This window comes from Yarrowia lipolytica, chromosome 1F, assembly GCF_001761485.1.
Source record: "Yarrowia lipolytica chromosome 1F, complete sequence".
In the NCBI taxonomy this organism is placed as follows: domain Eukaryota; kingdom Fungi; phylum Ascomycota; class Dipodascomycetes; order Dipodascales; genus Yarrowia; species Yarrowia lipolytica.
This window is the reverse complement of record NC_090775.1, coordinates 2,236,227-2,258,869: the sequence shown is the minus strand read 5'-3', so window position 1 is coordinate 2,258,869 and position 22,643 is coordinate 2,236,227. Positions and strand designations below refer to the sequence as shown.

Below are 22,643 nucleotides of genomic sequence, written 5' to 3'. Positions count from 1 at the left end.
GACGTCATCTCGTTTGGTGTGTTGGAGGGTGGTCCCCTACTTGGATCCAGCAGTCTCATACCATTTTTTCTCGACGGGCTGGGCAGACTTCGCTTGATGACCAGGGCGCGCCGATTCGCTCCGATTGTCCTGCTCATTTGCACCGGCTCACATATTTTACGCTGGTCCGAAGATCCGTAGTCTTCCGGCCTTTTTATACGAGTCTGTCTTTTGATTTTGCCAAGACCACTGGCGAGATTGAAGATCTAATGACAAAGTGATGGAGGAGTCTTGTCAGGCAAAGAGGGGTGTGTCAGACTGTGGCGGTGTCAGTCTTGGCGGTGATTGTCATAGGGCATGGAAAACAACGATAACGCAACTTCTCAAAGTGGTATGACGTGCCATGCTGCCAAAAGAGCCCTGGGCAGGCACCGGGGAGGATTGGGTGGGAGATGGAGCGCTGGAGCTTTGCAACCACTGGGTTCCACGGGTCCTGTGAGTCTACGTACATCCCCACAAGAGCGCCAACTAGACGGTTGAAGAATGGTTGAGGCGAGAACCCGAAAAAACCCGGATCTCTGCGGTGTGCCCGTTTCGAGAAGCCAAAACAACCTCTTCCGGCATTTGCTCTGCCGAGTTTGATTCGTTGTAGATAAACTTCGGCCCAACGTTGACCAATGGCAGACCAGCGTTGGAGATAAGCGGCTTGGCTGGTGGGATGCAGATGCATACATGTAGCGACGAAGGGTGCTTGTTCCATATTTCATAATACTTCTTGGCGCGTGAGGTTCTCCAGAGAGAGATGATATGAGAGTATATGGTGGAGATATGGGCTGAAATAGGGGAGGTGGCAAACAAGGGGGTCATGGAAATGACAGAGACCAATGAGAATAACAATGTTAATGACTCGGTGACCAGGGCTTGTTGGTTTTTGACACCTGCTGGCCTCCACTCACACGACTTGTTGGATACGGCTATGAGACCTTAGTTGCCTCGAGAATAAAGGTGGTGGTGGGCTTCCACCCCATAGCCAACCAGCGCAGGTCCGCTGAGATGGAAGGGGAGCGAAAACCAGGGGACATTTAAGGGTATCTGCGAGAAAATGCTGGTTAATAAGCACAACAGGAGACCTCGTGAGCTTCAGTAAATGCCCCAAATTCGCACAGATATCCCTCAGAAGGTTGAAGCAAACCCTGCTTATTAACCGAGCCTGAGCCAAAAGACGGTTGATATCAGCCACTAGCCAAGGACCAATGAGAATTAGAACGGGGGGTTTTCCACAAGAATTTACAATTTTAGGTCATATTCGAGATGGAAATTCTCAAACTCAGCCCAGAAACCCACCTTCACGTGTGACTGGCAAGCTGGTTGGGCTTGGACGCCAAGAATGTCACCTGGAACAACTTGCTCGCACATATCGCTGGCCAATTAGACGTGCAAATTTGCTATCTTCGTTGCAGCACAGGGTTCATCTGAGATGAGGCGGGAGCGCATCTGAGGCAGTTTGAGAGGAACTGGGGTAATCGGGCAAACTGGATATTCAGGACAAGGCCGCGGGTTTATTTTCCAGACCGAAATTCCCACAAATCGCAGCCCCGGTGACTCACAGCGTGGGTCCTTATGACTTTTGGAGCCCAATAAACTCACAACCCTATGCAGTATAGCCTCCAACTTTGCGTTTTTAGAGTGTGAAAATTATCCTCCCTCGCAGAGTTAGCTGCATGTATAATCAGAGTCCCACCGGCTACCAATAGACGCTTCGGCGATCAGGTTCCAATAAATAGCAGAGGGTTCCCGCAGGAGTGGAAGCGGGATATTGGGTACACACTGGGTGAACGATACAAAAACTGTACATTTGGCGACATTGAAGACTTTTTTCCCACAACTAACCTAACAACGGCTTTATACACTAACTACGATACAACCAAAAGACAACAGCAGTCCTATTAACAACAACAACAACAAGACAACCTACTACGACCCAATAATTTACTACAAAAAGAACCGATGCACTACCTAGAACACCGCCGGAGCGAACAACTCGGAGGTATCGTCGGAAAGGGGATGGAGATGCTGGAGAAGCGAGGAGGTGATGTGTGGCAATACACTTACGATACTGGAGATGTGGCCTACATCACCGTGTCCATGTGCATGATTCTGGTCATGATTCCAGGCCTGGGTTTTCTGTACTCGGGTCTGGCCCGAAGAAAGTCGGCGCTGTCTATGATCTGGGTGTGTTTCATGGGCGCCATTGTTGCCCAGATTCAGTGGTACTTCTGGGGATACTCGTTGGCCTTTTCTCCTTCTTCTAACCGGTTTATCGGCAACCTGGACAACTTTGGTCTTAAGAACATTCTCAAACACGAGGACGGCAGTCGCAAGTACCCCGAGCTGCTGTTTGCCGGCTTCCAGGGTATGTTCTGCTCTGTGACCGTGGCCATTGTGGTGGGAGGTGTGGCCGAGCGAGGTCGTCTGCTGCCCGCCATGATTTTTGCATTCTGCTGGGCCACCATTGTCTACTGCCCCATTGCATTCTGGATCTGGGGCCCCAACGGATGGGCTGGAGCTCACTGGGACGTGCTGGACTTTGCAGGAGGAGGACCTGTGGAAATTGCATCTGGTATCGGAGGTCTGGCATACTCTTTTGCTCTTGGCCGAAGAAAGGAACAACTGCTGCTCAACTTCCGACCCCACAACGTGTCTCTGGTGACCATGGGAACCGCTCTACTGTGGTTTGGCTGGCTGGGATTCAACGGAGGCTCTGCTCTTGGCTCCAACCTGAAGGCGGTCTACGCTGTGTGGAACTCCAACATTGCCGCCTGCTTTGGTGCTCTGACTTGGTGTCTGCTGGATTTCCGGCTCGAAAAGAAGTGGTCTACCGTGGCCATCTGTTCCGGTATTATTTCGGGGCTGGTTGCTGCTACTCCCTGTTCTGGTATCATTCCTCTGTGGGCCTCTGTCCCTCTCGGTATCGTTGCAGCAGCGATTTGTAACTTTTCCACACAAATCAAGTACATTCTCAAGATTGATGATTCCATGGATACCTTTGCTGAGCACGGCGTCGCAGGAATTGTCGGACTCATTTTCAACGCCTTCTTTGGAGCCGACTACGTGATTGGCTTGGATGGATCCACTCCTCACGGAGGAGGATGGGTGTCCAACAACTGGAAGCAGATCTACAAGCAGATTTGTTTTGTGTTGGCCGCCTCTGGATACACCTTTGTCATGACTGTCGTGCTCTGCTACGCCATCAACTTCATCCCCGGCTGCAAGCTGCGAGCATCTGAGGAGGCCGAACTTCGAGGAATGGACGAAGACCAGATTGGAGAGTTCGCCTACGACTACGTCGAGGTCCGACGAGACTGGCTGGCTTGGACTCCCCCCACCAAGTCGCACATGCACGATGAGCCTGAGCACTCGACCGATGCCGACGCGATTGAGGCCAACGCCGACGTCCTGGCCGGCTCCAGTCCAAACGACCAGAACTCGTCCATGGAACAACCCCCCACTTCTTCCCAGGCCACCTCGGCCGACGATGAAAAGAACGGAATTCATCCGTAATTGCATTATTTATTCTAACAGGTTGGTATACATGAGTTGAAACTGTACAAAGTGGTAGCACTATCGTAATAATAACACGGCTGAGGCAAATAAGTCTTTAGTACAACCCTGAGCGCACAATTTGAGTGCATATTTACAACCTCTTTCACCTACCGGCGAATCTTTTTCAACTCTCAAATGAACCACAAGCGTATATTCTATACATACCCGGACTTGTGTCCTGGCGGACCATGACGAAGATGGAGGAGCCTCTAACAGTATCCAAGCAGCAAAACCATGCTTGCTTGATTGAAACGACACTGCTGTAGCTACCAGTAGTTACAAGTGGTCACCAAGCTTGGTTGTCAGATAAGCAGTGTTAATGATATAGTAATAGCGTCTTATGACATTTCCATTCCGTCATCACTTCTCTCTTGCCAATAAATAAACGTCTTGTCGATTCTAGTTCCGGTCACGTGGCTCATCTGGCCCTACAACAGTGTTCAGCGATTTATTGCGTCAGTTGCGGCCATATCCTGGTGAAAATACGGCTTCCCGTCCGATCAGCCCATAGTCAAGCACCAGAGAGCCTAGTTAGTATTGTAGTGGGAGACCATACGAGAATCCTAGGTGCTGCAATTGTTTTTTATCATTTTTTACTGTCCTTTCTTCAGCTTTTACATAAATGTGTTGATGATTATGTAAGCTCATATTTTTGAGAGTCGCTAAATCCACAGAAGTAGCGACGGGGATGGATTTGGAATAACAGCAACGATGTTTGCTCACTTCTAGAATTCGCCAACATGTCAACACATGTCAATATTGCCATTGTTGATTGAATAATATATCGGTTTGACTGGTGGGCATCGTTACAGGAATAAATGTGTGCTACAGACAAGGGAGTAAGTACCCCACGTAATTTCTTAAATACAGTAGGCTACAGATTAGTAACCTCATCAACGACTCTGACAACCCGGTCAGTCCAGATCTTGAGCACCTCATCTCGAGAATAGGGCATGTCAGGCTTATCAAGATCGTCTTCATCCAAATCAGCCTGGCCAAAGGTAGCCATCTGTCTAGATTTGATGGGACCAACGGGGTTCCAGACCTGTTCCAGAGCAGACATGTTTCTGAAGGTCTTGGCGGGTTTCACGGGATAGAGCAGTGGAATATCCATGTCGCCCTTGTCGGTCTCCTCCTTCTCTAGCATAGAGTGCCCAGCACCAGCATACAGAGGCATGTCGTGGGGTCCACCGACTCGATGACCCTCGGTAACAGAAGCAGAAGAGGACTCGATCATTCCTCCAGCTCCTCCTCCGTACAGAATCTGTGTCAACTGGCCAGTGGTAGAGGAAGCCTCACATGTGATGAGATCCTGAGCCTGAGAGACAGTGGGTACCTCAAGGCGAGGCACGGCAGGATCAAGAACCACATGTCCGGTTAGTTTGTTGAATCTTGCATCGCTGAGACTCTCGTTTCCACCCTCGTTGCTCTCCACAATCAGGTTCACCAAGAGCTTTCGACACTCCTCCTCGCCGATGGAAGTTTTCCTAGCCAAGAATGAAATGTCCAGTGCACAGAATGGCTTGATGATGTGAGCCACGTACTTTCGCTGGACAGTATCGACAATCTGGTCAAAGTACTGTTTCAAGAACTTGTCTTTAAGCAGATCCTGGTCTGTCTTTTGCAGGAAGATCTTTTTGTAGAAATCGCTGATATCCGACTGGTAGAAACCGTCATGCAGAGCCATCATCTGGGAGATGCGGCCATCACTTCTGTAGGGCTGTAGTTCCTGTGAGTCAAACACGTTAATGTCTGAGTTGGTCAGGATGGATGCAACCACCAGATACTTGAGAATCTGGATTTTGGCAGGAGATCCGGCCTCATCATAGTTTTTGAAACTCTGGAAAAACTCCTCGCATGCCTTGTCCCACCGCTTCTCCCGCATGTACATTTTGCCGCCACATTCTCGAATGACTCCCAGAATTCTGGGGTGGGGCAAACACGCCGATTTGATGTTGAGCGTCTGTTGGTAGATGACGCCTAGTTCTCGGGTGTTTCCAACAAGGGTGTAATACTGGATCTGCAACGAAAGCAGCTCCAACATGTAGTTGTCGGATGCATCTTGGGCGGTATCTGGCTGATCCAGTTTCTCTCGAAGTTCCCAAATTTCCGTTTTGGCACGGGTAAGATCCTCCACGTCGATGTAAAGCTTAGCAAGCTTGAGCTTTGTCTTAAGCCACAATCCATCGGAGCCGTTTGCATCGAGCCGCTCAATGGCCATGGTGTGTACCTTCTCCAGCTGTCTGGCGGAGGACTCGGATCCCTCACTCTCAGCGCTCTTGGTGATGTTTGCAACCATAGAATTGAGCGATTTCTCGGCATAGTTGCGTGTAATTGACGTCGTTTTGCTTGTGATGAGATCCAGCATCTTGCCGTAGTATTCAAACGTCGTGGTCCACTTTTTTTCTCGTTCAGAAGCTGATTTGGCATCCGAGCTTGTCAGACACTTGATGACCTGCTTGATGGACTTGAACGCCCATTCGCCAGCAGCAGGGTCGTTGATGATCTCTTGGAACTGCTCAATCGCCTCCTCGGGCTCGTCCTCCTTGACCGCCTTGGCGTTGTAGTACTTGTTTTCGCAGTCCATGGCCTCATTGTCGTCGTCCTCCATTTCCTCCTCCTCATCTTCGTACTCAAAGTCGTAATCCTCGTCTCCCGCGCTCAGCATAAACTCATCGTCGTCGGACATGTTGTGTGTGATTTCCTGGGGTGTGAGATGTGGGAAGTGTTGTGGGAAGTGTAATTAGGTGGTTCAGAAACAGGTGCATACTGTCGTACCTTTAGAGTTTCCAGATAAAGGGCGGTTGAGAAGGCGTAATCGGCAATATACCGGATATTTGGTATTGTAGGAGTTATTATTAAGCATTCATTCGATACTTTAGAACATTTTGATGTCACAGTACCTTTTTTTTCTCAGCTCTGGTCGCCCACAACCACTCCAAACTTGGCCCGTCTCGGATGCACTTCTGCATGTTGGCCATCAGTAAACTACTTGATAAGACTGGTACAAGCATTCACTTCACTTCTGGTTCGAGCACTCATTTCTGGTACGAGCACCCACTTCTGCGATAAGTAAAGATTTGATTTTTGTATTATTTTTCGAATTATCCTCTTCTTTCACGTCAGTCTCAATTCATTTACAGAACTTTTAAAGTCAGATGGTCGACATTCCGAAGATGCAATTAGTGAGTTTTACAGACTACCGATAGCCACCATCACTGGCTGTAGACCTGCAACGACTAGTTGTCCCATATCTTCCAAGTTGATAGTACAATTGGGGTTCTCGCTACTGTATCCCAATTGCTCTATCACGTGGAGAAAGCCTCTACCCTCGGGACCAGACTCTTGGTTAGTTGTGACACTTTCAAGTAGTGGACAATCCAGCGAAGTTACCGACTTTTCGAGCTAAGAAGAACTCCGATAAAGACACAGCCTAATTGGAGTGTTTAACATGCGCTTGTCGGTTGGACTTGTACTGTATGTACTGTAGCTATACGAGCCTGACGAACCATCTACAGTACAAGTAGCTAAACTCCATTGTTCACTAGTGTGTTCTTCAGATTAGAATAAGTCTTCTGTACTTTGGGGATTTTAAAAAGTGTCTCACTTGTAGTCCCACTCTTCCTTAACCCTCTTCTCGTATTCCTATCAGTTCCGCTGCCTTGACTCTTGGGTCTCCAGACACATGGCAACTAGTTGTGCTTATGGGCTAGCTGCAGGCGGTTCTTTTGGGCAGTTCAACCGCTCTTCCTCTTTCGGAGAGCAGTGTCAATTTCCACGTGGAGGTTTGAGCAGTGTTCCCGCTCTCCATCGTGAGATTAAGGAAGGCGGGCAAGTCCCTCCACACACTAGAAGTTAGCAGCCCAAGCCGTGAACGCCAGCTATAGGAAGTTGTTATGATAACAGGAAACGATACTTGCAACAATAATGCAACGGTGTAAAGGCTTAACGACTCCGCGTGTTCTCCCTGTGTCCCTACTTGTAGTCAGGTGAACGACTTTTGTTTTGGCCTCAAACTACACGGCACCAGCTCTCGGAGTTTTAAAGCGTCGGAGTCCCGAATCTCCGACACCGATTCTCACCCCTGTAGATACAATGAGATGTATTCCTCGAGGACAAGAGACTGCCACCTTGTCAATAGATGCACGGTGTTCTAGAAGCGGCTAGGCAAACAAGTTTTCACTCCCACTAGCATACGCCGGGTAGGCACGACTTGCACGCTCCATGTTAATATTCCACGTGAGTAGCTCGCTTGACAAAGAGATCTGGTTCGAGATCTCGACCAAGCTACAGGCTGAACGAGCTATTGCTGGTCTCTAGGAAGGTACCGTGATGCTGTTTGTGTTGCCAAGCGCCCACGTTAGATGGATTTTCTGTCCTTGTTCCGCAAGTCCCTCATAGCAACGCCCATGGCCTCCAGCTGACGTTTGATGATGCGTTGCTATGAACCCTCCTTTGAACCATCGTGAGGTATGACACCAGGCGGATACTATAAATATCACGGTCAATTGCAGTACAACCCGAACATGTGCTAAGCTGAACAGCAACTGTCACGTATCATGGTGTTTGTAACTAGTTAGTACCAGGTAGCTGCTGACTAGTGGTAGTGCTGGCTTTTTGAAACGAGCTGCTAGGTTATAATAGGTATTTGTCCTTGCCGAGCTGCTAGCGAGATATATCCGAAGCCATTGATATAGTCTCCGACCACAGGTTAGACCTACCACCACCGCTCCGCTTGTCCAGGTTGAACAACAAGTTTGTACCCACAACTGCCTCCTTCATCTGTAGACCTGATATTCAAAGCCTGCCACACTAACGCACTGTTAACCTCGACCCAAAAACCTCCCCAGGCGCTAAAACCTCGTCGACTCATGCTACTTGCCGCTGATACAGTTATCGCACATATGGGTCATGTGCATTTCAACGTTGGTTGGTTTGCTGTGGCGTTCACTTGTGTCATGGGCTTGGAGCCAGGTAGTTATAGTTCCCCCAGGTCCTGAAGCCCGAAGCCCGGGCCATGTGTTTTCGATCCCAAGCTGTTTCGTCTCCATTTCGTTTCTTTTTTCTGCCCAAACCCCTACTCTCCTTTCTTGTAGCCCTCCTCCGTACGGCATTCTCACTCACGATGATTATGCTAAAAATAAACAGTGGCAGAAAAAAAACGTGCTCTAAGCTCCACGGAGTTGTCATGTCCTACAGACATCCTTCGGGACTAGAGCTAACTGCAGACGATCGCCTGGCACTCGCACACTCGCTCCGATCCAATCTCGTACTCGCTAAATAATGCCGAAAAACAAAGGCCGTTACTAAGCACTGTATGGCGCAGGTACAGTCACGATCGACATGGACAAGTGGAGTCAACCTTGTATACAACAGTGACTAGAGTCAATGTAAATAGGAGGTCCTCGGACTTGTCCTCCCCATCCAATATATATATATATATATATATATATATATATGTATATATATATGACGCGTCACGTGGACCACAGAGTCAAGACCACGTGCTCTCCGTCAGACGTCCCGTCACATCTCCAGCCGCTTACTTAAGCAGAGTTTATAGCAACTGAATCTCATCAAACAAAAATGTCGTCTCAGAGTTACAGTACTGTACTTGTGTACCTGTAGGCCAGGATTTCTGCATGGAAAGTTTCAACACTTCCTAAAAGAAACCTTTCTCGGAAACTCTTTTTGCGACCGACTGTCACGGCTTCAGCAGTCTGCCGTGCGTTCGGGTAGCCTGTGCAACAGCCCCATGTCCTTGGATGGTGGGCGTCTATTGACGGCGTCTTTTCTTTTTTTTTTTGTCGATAAAAAACCTCTGTTTTTCTGTCATAAACTGCCTTGTATGAACGTCGGCCAGGAACTCTGGTTGGGTGGGACAATATGTACAGTTTCTTGGCTTTAACAGCCACCACTTTTGTCGATTGGGCGGCTCGTCTGACGCAGTTTTCTCTTCAAATAATATACCATTGTGGTCCCCGGGCTGCAACAAGCATTCTACGGGGTTCGGTTTTTTATTCCGCCGACTATTGCGGCTCACAATGGGCCTCCATGGTCCGGTTTAGGTTTCGGCACGGTTCTAGACGAGCCTTCTGCCCCTCAGCCTAGACCCATTTTTAGTGCGACCTAGAGTAGCCACATGGCACTTCCATCTTGGGTCGACGAGAGATATACGAGGATGGATATACGAAAGGCGGGGGGACCCCGATTTGGTCTGGCACAGGGGCTGTTTGAGGCCCGGAAATATCGGATTTTTTACAAGCCGTTGGCCTGCTGTATTTTTGTTACCCTGTCTCGTCTGTACAGTCGGATTAGAGTCTCGTCTGGCAGCTGGCACCTTTTCTGGCACCACCTTGGGTCTCTGGGTTGAGAGACCTGAATACAAGGGGAGAGAGCCTCTGTGTCAGGATAACTGTCAGTGGTCCAAGTTAGTCGTACGAGCAGACGTAGCGCTACTGGGCCGGGAGAGCTGTCCCACCGCCTATAGCTCGATTATTTTGGACACTAGGAGGACTTGTACTTTGTCGTCCATACAGTCCAAGTACAGTTACCCCGACTACGCTTTCGAACTCTGCTTGTAGTGCCTGTATCAGTAGTACGCAGGTCTGGACCACCGACTAGTTTGAGGGGCGGTCAGAAGCTGAGCGTGTGAGGAGCAAAAGTCGACAGCCCGGGCACTTGTCATCCTGTGTGTGGTTTCTACAGTCCCCCGTGTCGGAGCCCGACCAGTGCCATCCAGCCACCTTCGTTGCTCGCACCCAAAAGCCACCAAAGTTATCTCTATGGTTTCAGGCTCGCTAGTTTGAGTTTGAGGGCCAGGGTTAGTGCGGGATAGTGAGAGACACCTCGTCTTGAGTATTTGTACACCCGGCTTTGGTTCTTGGTTCGAGGTATAGGTGATTTCCCGTACTTGCCGCGCCACGACCCTGTTTTTGTGACCCCGACACTTACGGACAGACTCACAGACTCCCCACAACACTTATCCGCCGGTTCAACGTCTAAACTCTTTCTCTTCATCTTGTACACTCGCTCCTATCACAAGACTTGTCACCACTCCACCACCCAAACTCACCACGTCCCCAGTGCCAGTGCCGCATCCCATGAAGCAAACGGCAACGTTCGACTACAAGTTCCCGATGGACTCGGGGTTTGGCCCCCAGAGCCACCACGACATGGACTCGCTCAAGTACGACACCTCGTCCTACGAAGAGCTGTTTGGAGACCTGCACGAGGTGACCCCCCAGCCCAACGACCCGTCGCCTGGCACAAAGATGCAGTCCATCGAGGACTTTCAGGACCTAGACGTGGATCTGCTGGGACTCGTGCAAGGCAACCACCCCGGCGGAAGTAGTCACAACAGCAGTAGCGGAGTGGCGTACTCAAACCCCACCCCTGCCAACGCCTCCGTCAACTCGTCCAACACAAACATCATGTACCCGTCGACACTGCCGTCACCACAGCTGGGTACGCCCATGTCGCAAATGAGCCTGACGTCGCAGTCGATATCGTCGAGCGAGAGCCTACATCACACGCCACCCATGAGCATGACGGCGTTGTCGTCGCATCAGCAGTCGCCGTTCCAACATCAGCAACTGCAACAGCAGGTCACCCAGCAGCTCCAGCACCAGCAGCACCCGCCACAACAGCAACTTCAGCATCCTCAACAACAGCCCGTGCCAGGACAGGGCCCACCACAACAGCAGCCCTCGATGCAGCAACAACCACAGCAGCAGATGGCACCCCAGCAGCAACCCGCTGCCGCACAGGCCCGCCGACAGCCCTGGAACGTGAACATGAACATGGTGTCGGCGCCCACCCCATGGGGCGCCTGGGGTCTCGGTGGCTCCGCAGCAGCAGCCGCCGCAGCCGCAGCGCTGTCGCAGCACAACGGCGTGAGAGTGTCGCACATTCCCGTGTCCAACAACCCTGCGCCACGGAAGAAGCTCAGTGAGCACCAGCTGCGAGTGCTGGAAAAGGTGTTCAACGAGACGCCCAAGCCGTGTCTCAAGACACGCACGGAGCTGGAGCGGGACCTTGATCTGCCGAAAAAGAACATCCAGATCTGGTTCCAGAATCGCCGGGCCAAGGAGAAGCAGAACATCAAAAAGCGGGAGGGCGAGCTGGCCAACGCCGCCGCCAACAGCAGTGCGAGCAACAGTGCCAACAACCCGTCGTCTGCAGTACGACAACCACACATGGCTGCTGCTGCTGCCGCCGCCGCCATCAACAGCGACGGCCCCCAGCCGGACCAAAACATTAACAATCCGCCCATGAAACCCGTTATGCATATCCCCAACGCCAATGGCAAACAGGTGCCCACCACCACCCGACAACGGCCCGGTCTTTCTCTCCAGCGCACATTCTCTACCACTTCTCAATCTTCTATTAACAACACACACACACCGACCACCCCGGTCATGGGAGCTCCTCCCAAGAACCCCACGACCCCCGTGGGCCTCGGAGGCAGCACCAAGCATCCTTCCTCCACATCGCTGCCGGCGCTGGCATCGACAACCAATTCTGATACGCCCAAACGGCACCGGTCCAACTCGTCGGCGTCGTTTGACCGACGGTCCAGCACCAGCGCAACGGCCTCTAATCAGTCTGCCCTTGTCGGTATGGGCATCTCCATGCCTGCCGGGGGCCACGGCCACTCGCGGGCGTCATCCACGTCGGTTCTGGGGCCTCCTCTCGAGCGCAAGACGCCTGCCGAGACGCTAGCGGCCGCTTCCAAAATGCGCCGAAGCAACTCGTTTATGGGCAACAACATGTCTCTGTCGCGACGAGGCTCGGAGACTGCGTCGGCCCCCGGCCACGCGCGCAAGAACTCGATGCCCATGAACCATGTGACGGGCCAGGTGGGCTCAGTGACGTCGCTGACGTCGATCATGACGCCCTCGCTGTCGCACACACCCTCTGGTTCAGGCCAGGTGACCCCAAACTTGATGACTCCACACACACCTCAATTCTCGCTGGACGACGGAGAGGTGACACCATTGAATTCGCCCTCTGCATTTACCGGCCATATGATGACACCGGGCCCTGGACCTGCCACCCCAATGTCGTCGCAATTCCGAGATCGCTCCTTCAGCCAGTCGTCTCTCTACGGCCCTATTGCCGAGGATCATGCTCTAGAGACTACAAGCACTAATGGACAGAGTGGACAGCATATGAACAACAACAGCATCAACAACAATGGATCGCACTCAAATAACCAGCCCATGCAGTTTGGCAATCCTGTGGAGTTTGATGTGGGCGGAGGCAACGGAAACGGAGGACAGAGCAACGGTGGTGCCGGCAACAGCATGAGCTTCGGAGTGAATAGCATCGCAGGTGCCTCTCGGGACTCGTCCGTCTACACTACCAACTCCAACGGGTTCTCACAGAGCCAGGGGAGCGGTAGTTTCACCAGTCTCAGCACGTCGGTGGACAGCATGTCTGCAGTTTCCATGGTGATGCCCGACTCCACGCCCATGTTTACTCCGACCATGGATGACGCCACCATTGCTGGAGGCGACTCCGACGGCAAGCGCATCAGCGTTGTCAAGGAGGAGGATGATCCATATTTCCAGTTTGTTCTTTCGTCCATGTTCCCGCAGGACCAGGCTCACGACAACGACGAGTTCTACAACACCATGATGGGCATTAGCTAGCTAGAGTCCAGCTTCCCGGAAGTATATACTAATTCATTCCTTGAATATTTATGAAAAGCAACATGTGTATTTCTTGTGTGTGCGGCAAACGTAGCAATTGCAACTGCATAAACGATGATTGTAAAAGTATCACACTTTGCTCAGACAGGTTAGATTCACCTGGTACGAGGACAGTGTCTTAAAGGTTCCATCTACCTCGGCCCTTGTTTCTTGAAGAGTGGTCAATATGTGTTTTATACAGCTGAAATTTCCCCTGTATGTTGAGATCGAGTATATTGGTCATAATCTGGGCTCTTTAGTCGATCCCAGTTTTCTCGGGCAAGTTTTTTTCTCCACAAAGTACTGCTGGAAAACTCTATGTGACTTGTTGACAGATTACTTGGGTTATCTGCGGGATATGTCTTGGATAGGCAACCGGGCATATATCACCGGGCGGACTGTTGGTTCTGTACGTACATACAGCACTTTGAGCTCATGTCTCACACGCAACCATGGTGCGTGGAGGCTTTGGCATCCTTTCTACTTGTAGTGGCTATAGTACTTGCAGTCCAAGCAAACATGAGTATGTGCTTGTATGTACTGAAACCCGTCTACGGTAATATTTTAGAGTGTGGAACTATGGGATGAGTGCTCATTCGATACTATGTTGTCACCCGATTTGCCGTTTGCGAGGTAAGACACATTCGGTGGTTCAGGCGGCTACTTGTATGTAGCATCCACGTTCATGTTTTGTGGATCAGATTAATGGTATGGATATGCACGGGGCGTTTCCCCGGTAACGTGTAGGCAGTCCAGTGCAACCCAGACAGCTGAGCTCCCTATAGCCGTGCGTGTGCGGTCATATCACGCTACACTTAGCTACAGAATAAAGCTCGGTAGCGCCAACAGCGTTGACAAATAGCTCAAGGGCGTGGAGCACAGGGTTTAGGAGGTTTTAATGGGCGAGAAGGCGCGTAGATGTAGTCTTCCTCGGTCCCATCGGTAATCACGTGTGTGCCGATTTGCAAGACGAAAAGCCACGAGAATAAACCGGGAGAGGGGATGGAAGTCCCCGAACAGCAACCAGCCCTTGCCCTCGTGGACATAACCTTTCACTTGCCAGAACTCTAAGCGTCACCACGGTATACAAGCGCACGTAGAAGATTGTGGAAGTCGTGTTGGAGACTGTTGATTTGGGCGGTGGAGGGGGGTATTTGAGAGCAAGTTTGGGATTTTTGCCATTGAGGGGGAGATTATTGTGGCCATGCAGTCGGATTTGCCGTCACGGGACCGCAACATGCTTTCATTGCAGTCCTTCAACAATCCATCTCACCTCCCCCAATGGCTTTTAACTTTCGAATGACGAAAGCACCCCCCTTTGTACAGATGACTATTTGGGACCAATCCAATAGCGCAATTGGGTTTGCATCATGTATAAAAGGAGCAATCCCCCACTAGTTATAAAGTCACAAGTATCTCAGTATACCCGTCTAACCACACATTTATCACCATGCCTGTTGAGAAGCTCCACGCCCGATACGTCTACGACTCCCGAGGTGAGTACCACAAACGAACTACAACGCCAATTGCCTGGATTATCGCACAGTCAAACTGTTGATTCCCCACACTTGTTGTACGTGTCATTCAAAGTCAAGTCACGACGCAATTGCGGAGATTGCAAGAGGTGAATTGGCACAGATACAGCGCGCACGACACCGCGGGCGGGCAATTCGACAATTCGTCTTTTGGCTCGCCCAATTCTGTGCCAAGAAGTGCACTTTTTGTTGACCGGTGCTGGGCCCCCCCCTCAAGACCGACGCATCCGCCCGGATAAACTCTGTTGGGGTCCGGAAAAACATTGTCCAATGAAATCGCGCATAGACCCACTCCACACGCATGACATGGCATTGCGTCAGTGCTAGGCCAGTCGGTTGATGCTAAATAAAAAATGGCTGCGTCATAAAGAACAAGGGCAAAGAATAACGCAATCGCAAGACTAACTCAGGAAACCCCACCGTTGAGGTTGACCTCACCACCCAGCACGGTCTCTTCCGAGCTATCGTCCCCTCCGGCGCCTCCACCGGTGTCCACGAGGCTCTCGAGCTCCGAGACAAGGACGCCTCCAAGTGGGGAGGAAAGGGTGTTCTCAAGGCCGTCCAGAACGTCAACGAGATCATTGCCCCCGCCGTTATTGACGCCAAGCTCGACGTCAAGGACCAGGCTGCCTTTGACAAGTTCCTCCTTGAGCTCGACGGAACCGAGAACAAGTCCAAGCTCGGTGCCAACGCCATCCTCGGTGTCTCCATCGCCGCTGCCCGAGCCGGTGCCGGTGAGAAGGGTGTCCCTCTCTACGAGCACATTGCCTCTCTGGCTAGCTCCCCCCAGCCCTACGTTCTGCCCGTTCCCTTCCTCAACGTTCTGAACGGTGGCTCTCACGCCGGTGGCCGACTCGCCATCCAGGAGTTCATGATTGCTCCCACTGAGTTCGAGTCCTTCTCCGAGTCTCTCCGAGCCGGAACCGAGGTCTACCACGAGCTCAAGAAGCTCGCCAAGAAGGAGTACGGTGCCTCCGCCGGCAACGTCGGTGACGAGGGTGGTGTTGCCCCCGATATTCAGACCGCTGAGGAGGCTCTTAACCTCATCACCGAGGCCATCGATGCTGCTGGCTACACCGGCAAGATCAAGATTGCCATTGATGCTGCTTCTTCCGAGTTCTACAACGAGGAGGCCAACAAGTACGATCTTGACTTCAAGAACCCCGATTCCGACAAGTCTCTGTGGAAGACCGGTGAGGAGCTTGCCGCTTACTACTCTGAGCTCATCAAGAAGTACCCCATTGTCTCTTTCGAGGACCCCTTCGCTGAGGACGACTGGGCCGCCTGGTCTCACTTTGTCTCCACCACCGACATCCAGATTGTCGGTGATGATCTGACCGTCACCAACCCCGTCCGAATCAAGCGAGCCATTGAGGAGAAGTCCGCTAACGCCCTTCTGCTCAAGGTCAACCAGATCGGAACCATCACCGAGTCTATCCAGGCCGCCAACGACTCCTACGACGCCAAGTGGGGTGTCATGGTCTCCCACCGATCCGGTGAGACTGAGGACGTCACCATTGCTGACCTCGCCGTCGGTCTCCGAGCCGGCCAGATCAAGACTGGTGCTCCCTCTCGATCCGAGCGACTCGCCAAGTACAACCAGCTTCTCCGAATCGAGGAGGAGCTCGGTGACAAGGCCATCTTCGCTGGCCCCAAGTTCCACCTTTCTCGAGCCATCTAAGTTACTTTTAGTTAGCTAATGTATGTATGATTTTGACCAGGAACTACGAATGCAAAGCACAAGTTCTACAAGTAGACGTGTTGTATACCTGATACCATGTTCTTGTGTACTCATGATCGTGGACGTGTTGTTACATGTTATATCAAGCGTCATGATTGCGACTCATAATGGATTGTGCGTTATTTTGGGTGAGGTAATTCCAACAAGTGTTGGGCAAGCAATTGTACGATAGATCAAGCCATGACTCTACAGTATAATGAAAGGAGCGTGTGCTCGTTGTAGGTACTCAGGTGAAATTGATCTTCAGAAGAGCCCTCTTTAGCATGTTTTCTGTTATTTGCTGGAAGCAGACAAACGAAATGACATCGTGCTTTGTAACAGCCCAAGCTCGTCACAAGCACCCTCCAAGACGACATTCAAGATCTGGAGTTCTTGATTGTTCCCGGTAAACACATATGTGGTTCGTATACAACGAGAAAATTGTACATTGGGCTCGAATTCGGATGTAATTCTCGGATTTTTAGAGAATATTATGGATAATCACATAATCACATAATCACACGATACATTAAGACATGCGGAAGACGAGCGTTCCGTACTGAGTCCTCGTTGAGAGGGCGGAGCACGGTCAAGCACAGGGAGATACACTTCAGCTACTTTACTGGAGCGTCTTGGGACAATCCGCACGTCATACTCGGATTCGGGTCGTCAGAAGAGCGGACGGCAATCGTGCTCACAGTTTTGGTCTATTCCCCAGTTGTTTTTTTATTATTTTAGAGGAAGTCTTTCCAGTGATATCATTGATATCTCTTGACTATCACGCTAAGTATTTTTTTTTTTTTTTTTTAATTCTAATGATTCATTAACAGCTATTATCTTTAGTAAGCCGGGTTTTTCAGGGGTTACTGACTAAAGAAGGATTATGAATATATAGTAAAATATTTTATAAATTGAAAAATCCGTCAATAGTTTAGTGGCTAGAATTTTCGCCTTGTCAGGTATTACACCAGCACGCGGGGGACCGGAGTTCAATTCTCCGTTGCGGAGTCTTTTTTGGTCGTGCATGGCTCTGCCTTTTTGCTCATGGTAGAAAGACTACAAGTTGTGCAAGTGGATTCATATGGTCCATATGTAGATACATTAATTAGTATTTGCCGTTTCGCTTCATAAAGTCCTCGGCTGCCTTTTTGACAGCCAAGTTGGGATAAAGGTCCTTAGGGCTGAGGTTCTTTCGTGTCAGTGGGTCTTTACCACCGCCCTTCAAATGCTCTAGTAGCCAGCTTCGCTCGTAAGTCTGTCCAGCGGGTGTCACAACAGGGTCCATAAACAGATTGAATGAGATAGGGTCCGCCAAGTAATCGGGGATCTCTTCCATAGCTGAGTTTCCGTTTTGAGATCCCTTTTGGGAGGCCTTGAAAGTGGAGATGATCTGCTTCTCTTTATCCAAGAACTCCTCCTGTACAAACTGACGTTCCGATCTGAGTGCCTGTCCACTTAGTCCCTGTGCTTTGAGCTCGTTTAACTGCTCCTGTTTATCCTTTTCCAACAGCTCCAGCATGTAAGTCAACAGTGAGTCAGACTGGCGCCGAACAGACTCGAGTTCATGGGAGTGTCGTTGTTCCTTAAGAAGCAAAATCTGTTCGGAGATTTTGGGCGATAGAGCGCTCGACATCTTTACCGATTCGGCGTATGCTTTATCCAGTACCTCGGCGCCCTGTCTAAACCGTCGCAGAGCTGTCAAGGCGATACCTAGGTAGTACAATGCTTTGACCGAGTTGGGCAGTATTTCCAATGCCTTTGAGCAATCTCTTTCCATCTCTTCGTACTTGCCTAGCTTTGAGTAGGCCATCGCTCTCTGAGTTAGCTCGGATCGAAACTGTCGCGGATATGTCTGTTGCAACTCACATTTTGGTAGTATATGACGTTTTTCGGGTTTTTAACGATTCTGTGTTAGTCAGGGTGGGTGAGACCGTGTCTGTCACCTATCACCATATATTCATCCCTGCTCAGACTCACGCTTGAGAATAATTCTGTGTTAGTTGTATGATCTGTTGACAAGGCTCTTCTGCTGGCTGGGCCAGACGTACTCACCATAATGGCAGCTTCAAAGTCGTGATTGCTGTAGAAATCATTTCCGATCGTCTTAAACTCCTCGGCGGTCGGCATTGTGGTAGCAGTGATGCAGGCTAGCTAGTCGGAACAAAAAATGACCCTGATGGTTAGTGGGTCTAGGTATTGTGATATTGAGGAGTAGACTTTGATGGCGCGCACAGGGCATGCATGATTGCAGACAAGGATAGTGATAGTGATACGGTGCCAACAAGGGCGTTGAAGGGGGGGGGTGAGAGATCACGTGACATATCAGGAATGGTCCGAATATGTTTCTACAACTACCACTTTTAGTCGCCTTTTTCTTCATCTCTTCGATCTACAATGTGTTCTCAAAGTGTCTAGAATGTTCCACTTCCCCACGTTCTCCAAACTTGTCCCAACATCGAAGTGTATTTTGGGGGGTTGCTGTTTCGGGTCTAGAACAGTCGCTTGAGAGAGGAATTGTTGGGTATTTTGTACACAGTTGATTTGTCAATTTGCTGGTTTAACTCTCTAGAAAAGAATTGTACTGTTTTTTCCTGCTTTTCTTGTTTGAAACAGCAGATTTGTGTGGAGTGGTGTTGGTTCGGCAGTAGTGAGATCTAATCATGGATGCACCTGGGGTGAAGCAGTAGAATAAATACGATTCAATTGCAAATAATGGTATTGTATAAATACTTGCACTTGTAACGGCGACTGATGTGTTCGATTTTGCACCTGGAAACAGCAACAGCAGGTATTCTTCGAGAAACCTTCCGTGCAGCCTTGGGCTATAAACCCTTCAATTAGCTGTCGTAAAACAGTATATTTTGAAACCAGAAACCAACAGTTGATGAAAACCGGTGCAAGTACAAGTACAGTATATACAATACATACAATACAATACAGTACTTGTACTGAAACTCCAATACTAACATTAACACCATGTACAAATGTTCCGGGATCTCCTAGGCGTGCGTAGTCGGTTCCAGCGAATTACATCATCAGCCAAGTAGAAGCAACGCTTGATATCAACGATATGAGTCTGTATGGAAGACACTATCAGAAGCAAATTGATAGTAAATTGAGCACATCTTCTTAACAGGGCATTCCTTTCATTGATATCAAATTCAATGTTATAAATTCAATGTCATAATCAAATATTATAACACACAAGGCACTCTCGTACAATTCTAATAGGATATTGACAAAACACACCACTATTAGTTACAAATTACTTAACCATTCATCCCAATAGTATCATGCCCCACTCATGCAATAGATGCGAGACATGCGTTATCGCAACAGTCTCCGAACCCACCAGAAAACAACACAAGACACTGCTCCCACGAGACGAGAAGTGGAATACACTCAACCTCCCGCTCACAAGACCAGTTCCCCTCTCCATACTGTCATTGACAAACGTATCCAATCTTCATTCGTCAACCTAAAAAAAGCCCCACTCAAGTTACCCTACCTGAAACATAAACCAAAACCGTTCGAGCACACGCATTATCTGAAGTGGGGTTAAAGACACAGCTGTTCAAGACAGAAGGTCAAGAGAGACACCATGTCTACAGCGTATTTGAAGCGGACCTGACATTCGCGTGACCTCGTACTTTTTCTCACGGCCCTATCGTATTTCCAAACATTTAGACACCAGCAACCACATATTCTGATCGACTTTAAACACCGCAATTTTTTAGCCTCTTTTTTTCACATATTATCTAACGTTGCATGCTTGCGGCGATGAAATGTTTGGGGAGACACATCTTAGTAGAAAGTCATGATATGGAATAGAAAAGAGGTTTACCAAACTCCTCTAATTTTTTCGATTCCAGGGATTCTAAGAATGCCCCAAATATTCCTCTTCAATACCGCTTTTGCTCAGGTCTTGAAAAAATCCTTCCCCATTAAACTCACATACAAATGCGCCCATATGCGTCTTGGAGGTGCTGTTGGTAAAGTGCCTACTGTAGTTTGCTGTTATCTATTTTCAAAGATACCGCTCTGGCAACCTCATCTCTCGTTCTTGCGCGCACGCGGAAAGAGGTGAAATACACACTTGCATGCATGTTACACAAACAGATCAAGTTTCTATATAGCCAACAACTGACCCAACCCTCCCCATCCTTGGTTCTGTGCTAATTTAATCATGCTTCCCCGCATTCCCCCCCCCTCTCCCACCTCCCCCACCTCATCACACTATCTGGCAGAACGCGGGAACTCTATCTGAGACGAACACAGAAGTGCTCTGAGAGGGGAGCTGGCGGGCCCGGGATATTGGTGTCATGTGACCATAAGATGCGGAAGACCCGAGCGAGGACTTTGCCGCCGGTCGGTTTGCGGTGTCAAAGTCGTGTTTTGGCTTGGGCCGTGCTTTCCGTCGTTCTAAATTAGCCTTTTCAGCCCACACGACCATGTACATTATCTTTCTTTGTGTCGAGGCCAATAGGGTTTAAAAATTTGCAAAAAAGCGAAGATTTGCAAAAAAAACTGGGTGAAAAAGAGTTATGGCTCGTGTGACACAAATCCAAAATGCAGGAGTATATATAGACCCTGAGGCGCCTCTCACACGACCTGTTCGCGCGACTCTTCACTGTTTTTATGCGTAATCTTCAACAGATTTACTTTCAATAAGACACAGACAGCACACAAGACAAGATGGCGACAGTACGAGTACTTCGAAACTTTATCAACCCCGTATCAGCCATTGGAATTTTCAAGCAGGGACTGGAGGGAGGTCTTTCCAAGGAGCAGCAGCCCCTAGAGGCCCCCAAGCCCGCGTGTCTGCCCCAAGGATACTCCGAAATCATGGACACAGCAGTCTACCGAATTGCACCCAAGAAAAAGAGCTCCAAGGGACCTGCTCCTCTGGTTTTTTTCATTCCTGGCAACCCCGGAATCTCCGAATACTACACCGTGTTTTTGCAACACCTGGCTGAAATGTACCCCACATACGAGTTTGTGTGTCCCAGCTACAGAGGATATTCGACTTTCAACCCGGCGTCGTTCAAGGAGGACCTGTACAGTCTCCAGGACCAGATTGACAACAAGGTCAAGATTCTGAGACATGTGGTGGCCGAGAGCAAGTGCGAGACATGTACTTTTGATGGCTACGAGTCCGACGACACTCTGGCCGATTCTTTCGCTACCCCACCTTCCTCCAGAAGGTCTTCTATCGACTCTCTGGATTCCATGGACTCCATGGGTTCCATTTCCTCTGGCGAGACTCTTCTGGGCTCCATCTCTGAAAGTGAGACTGAAGGACGCCCGGTGATTCTAATGGGCCATTCTCTGGGAGGCTGGTTGGTTCAGCGAGTGGCTGTGGCTGTTGCCAACGATCCCCAGATCGATCTGCAGCTCGTGTGTCTCATGACCCCGACTCTCAAGGAACTGGCCAAGAGCTCCACTGGTCAGAAGCTCAAGACTCTAGCCAAGCAGTACCCTGTGCCTGGCGGAGTTCTGGCTCGAGGCCTGCAGGTGGCCCAGAAGGTGTCTCCTCTGTGGACTCGGGTGGAGCAGCAATTTCTCAGCGACGCTCTTCCTCCTCATATTGTGCAGGCTACCCGGGGATTTGTTTCCCAGCCCTCGATCATCCGTCAATGGATCGAGATGGGCAAGGAGGAGCTGGTGGCCATTGGAACCGACTGCAATGATGTGGTTGATTTTTGGCACAACAACGGAAAATTCAAGATCTGGGGCTTCTTTGCCCACCAGGATCAGTTTGTCGACGACGAGACTCGACAGGATATCTTCAACGAGTGGGGACACTTGAACCACGTCACCTTTGACGTGGGAGCGGAGGAAATCATCCATGGCTTTTGCATCCACCACAACCAGGAGGTGGCCCAACTAACCAAGCAGCAGTTTGATCAGCTGCCTTTGCATTTTTAGCATGTATATTAATACACCGTACCAGCATAACTGGCGAGAACTGTAGAACTGCCGTACAAAGACTGTAAAGCATCGACAACTGCAAGCATCTGAGTAGGTCTATGATCAGTTGGTTACAGTATGTACTGCACAAACACACATGTAAAAACCAAACCTTCACCCTTCAAATAACTACGAATACTT

At 49.8% G+C, this 22,643-nt stretch overlaps 8 protein-coding genes and 2 non-coding genes across 10 annotated transcripts; 7 read left to right on the top strand and 3 right to left on the bottom strand.

The window, feature by feature from the left end:
• Positions 1 to 796: 796 nt before the first annotated feature.
• On the top strand, positions 797 to 1,126 carry YALI1_F22578g (uncharacterized protein; the record flags this gene model as incomplete). Its single annotated transcript, XM_068283419.1, has 2 exons — positions 797 to 966; positions 1,018 to 1,126. 2 exons carry the CDS (start codon positions 797 to 799, stop codon positions 1,124 to 1,126), a joined length of 279 nt encoding a protein of 92 aa, XP_068139520.1.
• An 860-nt stretch (positions 1,127 to 1,986) lies between these two features.
• Positions 1,987 to 3,540, top strand: YALI1_F22568g (uncharacterized protein; the record flags this gene model as incomplete). Its single annotated transcript, XM_505512.2, has 1 exon — positions 1,987 to 3,540. One exon carries the CDS (start codon positions 1,987 to 1,989, stop codon positions 3,538 to 3,540), a length of 1,554 nt encoding a protein of 517 aa, XP_505512.2.
• Positions 3,541 to 4,040: 500 nt separating this feature from the next.
• YALI1_F22548r lies at positions 4,041 to 4,160 on the top strand. Its single transcript, XR_002432167.3, has one exon. It is a non-coding gene; the product is annotated as a 5S ribosomal RNA (ribosomal RNA).
• A 296-nt stretch (positions 4,161 to 4,456) lies between these two features.
• YALI1_F22525g (uncharacterized protein) lies at positions 4,457 to 6,271 on the bottom strand (the record flags this gene model as incomplete). Its single annotated transcript, XM_505511.3, has 1 exon — positions 4,457 to 6,271. One exon carries the CDS (start codon positions 6,269 to 6,271, stop codon positions 4,457 to 4,459), a length of 1,815 nt encoding a protein of 604 aa, XP_505511.2.
• Positions 6,272 to 7,898: 1,627 nt separating this feature from the next.
• Positions 7,899 to 8,455, bottom strand: YALI1_F22504g (uncharacterized protein; the record flags this gene model as incomplete). Its single annotated transcript, XM_068283418.1, has 3 exons — positions 7,899 to 8,113; positions 8,156 to 8,355; positions 8,400 to 8,455. The coding sequence occupies 3 exons, from the start codon at positions 8,453 to 8,455 to the stop codon at positions 7,899 to 7,901; spliced, it is 471 nt and encodes a 156-aa protein (XP_068139519.1).
• A 2,230-nt stretch (positions 8,456 to 10,685) lies between these two features.
• Positions 10,686 to 13,238, top strand: YALI1_F22481g (uncharacterized protein; the record flags this gene model as incomplete). Its single annotated transcript, XM_505510.3, has 1 exon — positions 10,686 to 13,238. One exon carries the CDS (start codon positions 10,686 to 10,688, stop codon positions 13,236 to 13,238), a length of 2,553 nt encoding a protein of 850 aa, XP_505510.3.
• Positions 13,239 to 14,727: 1,489 nt separating this feature from the next.
• Positions 14,728 to 16,493, top strand: YALI1_F22436g (uncharacterized protein; the record flags this gene model as incomplete). Its single annotated transcript, XM_505509.3, has 2 exons — positions 14,728 to 14,773; positions 15,223 to 16,493. 2 exons carry the CDS (start codon positions 14,728 to 14,730, stop codon positions 16,491 to 16,493), a joined length of 1,317 nt encoding a protein of 438 aa, XP_505509.1.
• Positions 16,494 to 17,451: 958 nt separating this feature from the next.
• On the top strand, positions 17,452 to 17,540 carry YALI1_F22414r. Its single transcript has one exon. It is a non-coding gene; the product is annotated as a tRNA-Thr (tRNA).
• Positions 17,541 to 17,637: 97 nt separating this feature from the next.
• YALI1_F22402g (uncharacterized protein) lies at positions 17,638 to 18,659 on the bottom strand (the record flags this gene model as incomplete). The annotated part of the gene is made up of 4 exons (XM_505508.4): positions 17,638 to 18,348; positions 18,399 to 18,438; positions 18,510 to 18,523; positions 18,585 to 18,659. 4 exons carry the CDS (start codon positions 18,657 to 18,659, stop codon positions 17,638 to 17,640), a joined length of 840 nt encoding a protein of 279 aa, XP_505508.3.
• A 2,568-nt stretch (positions 18,660 to 21,227) lies between these two features.
• On the top strand, positions 21,228 to 22,460 carry YALI1_F22376g (uncharacterized protein; the record flags this gene model as incomplete). Its single annotated transcript, XM_505507.2, has 1 exon — positions 21,228 to 22,460. The coding sequence occupies one exon, from the start codon at positions 21,228 to 21,230 to the stop codon at positions 22,458 to 22,460; it is 1,233 nt and encodes a 410-aa protein (XP_505507.2).
• Between the last annotated feature and the right edge of the window lie 183 nt (positions 22,461 to 22,643).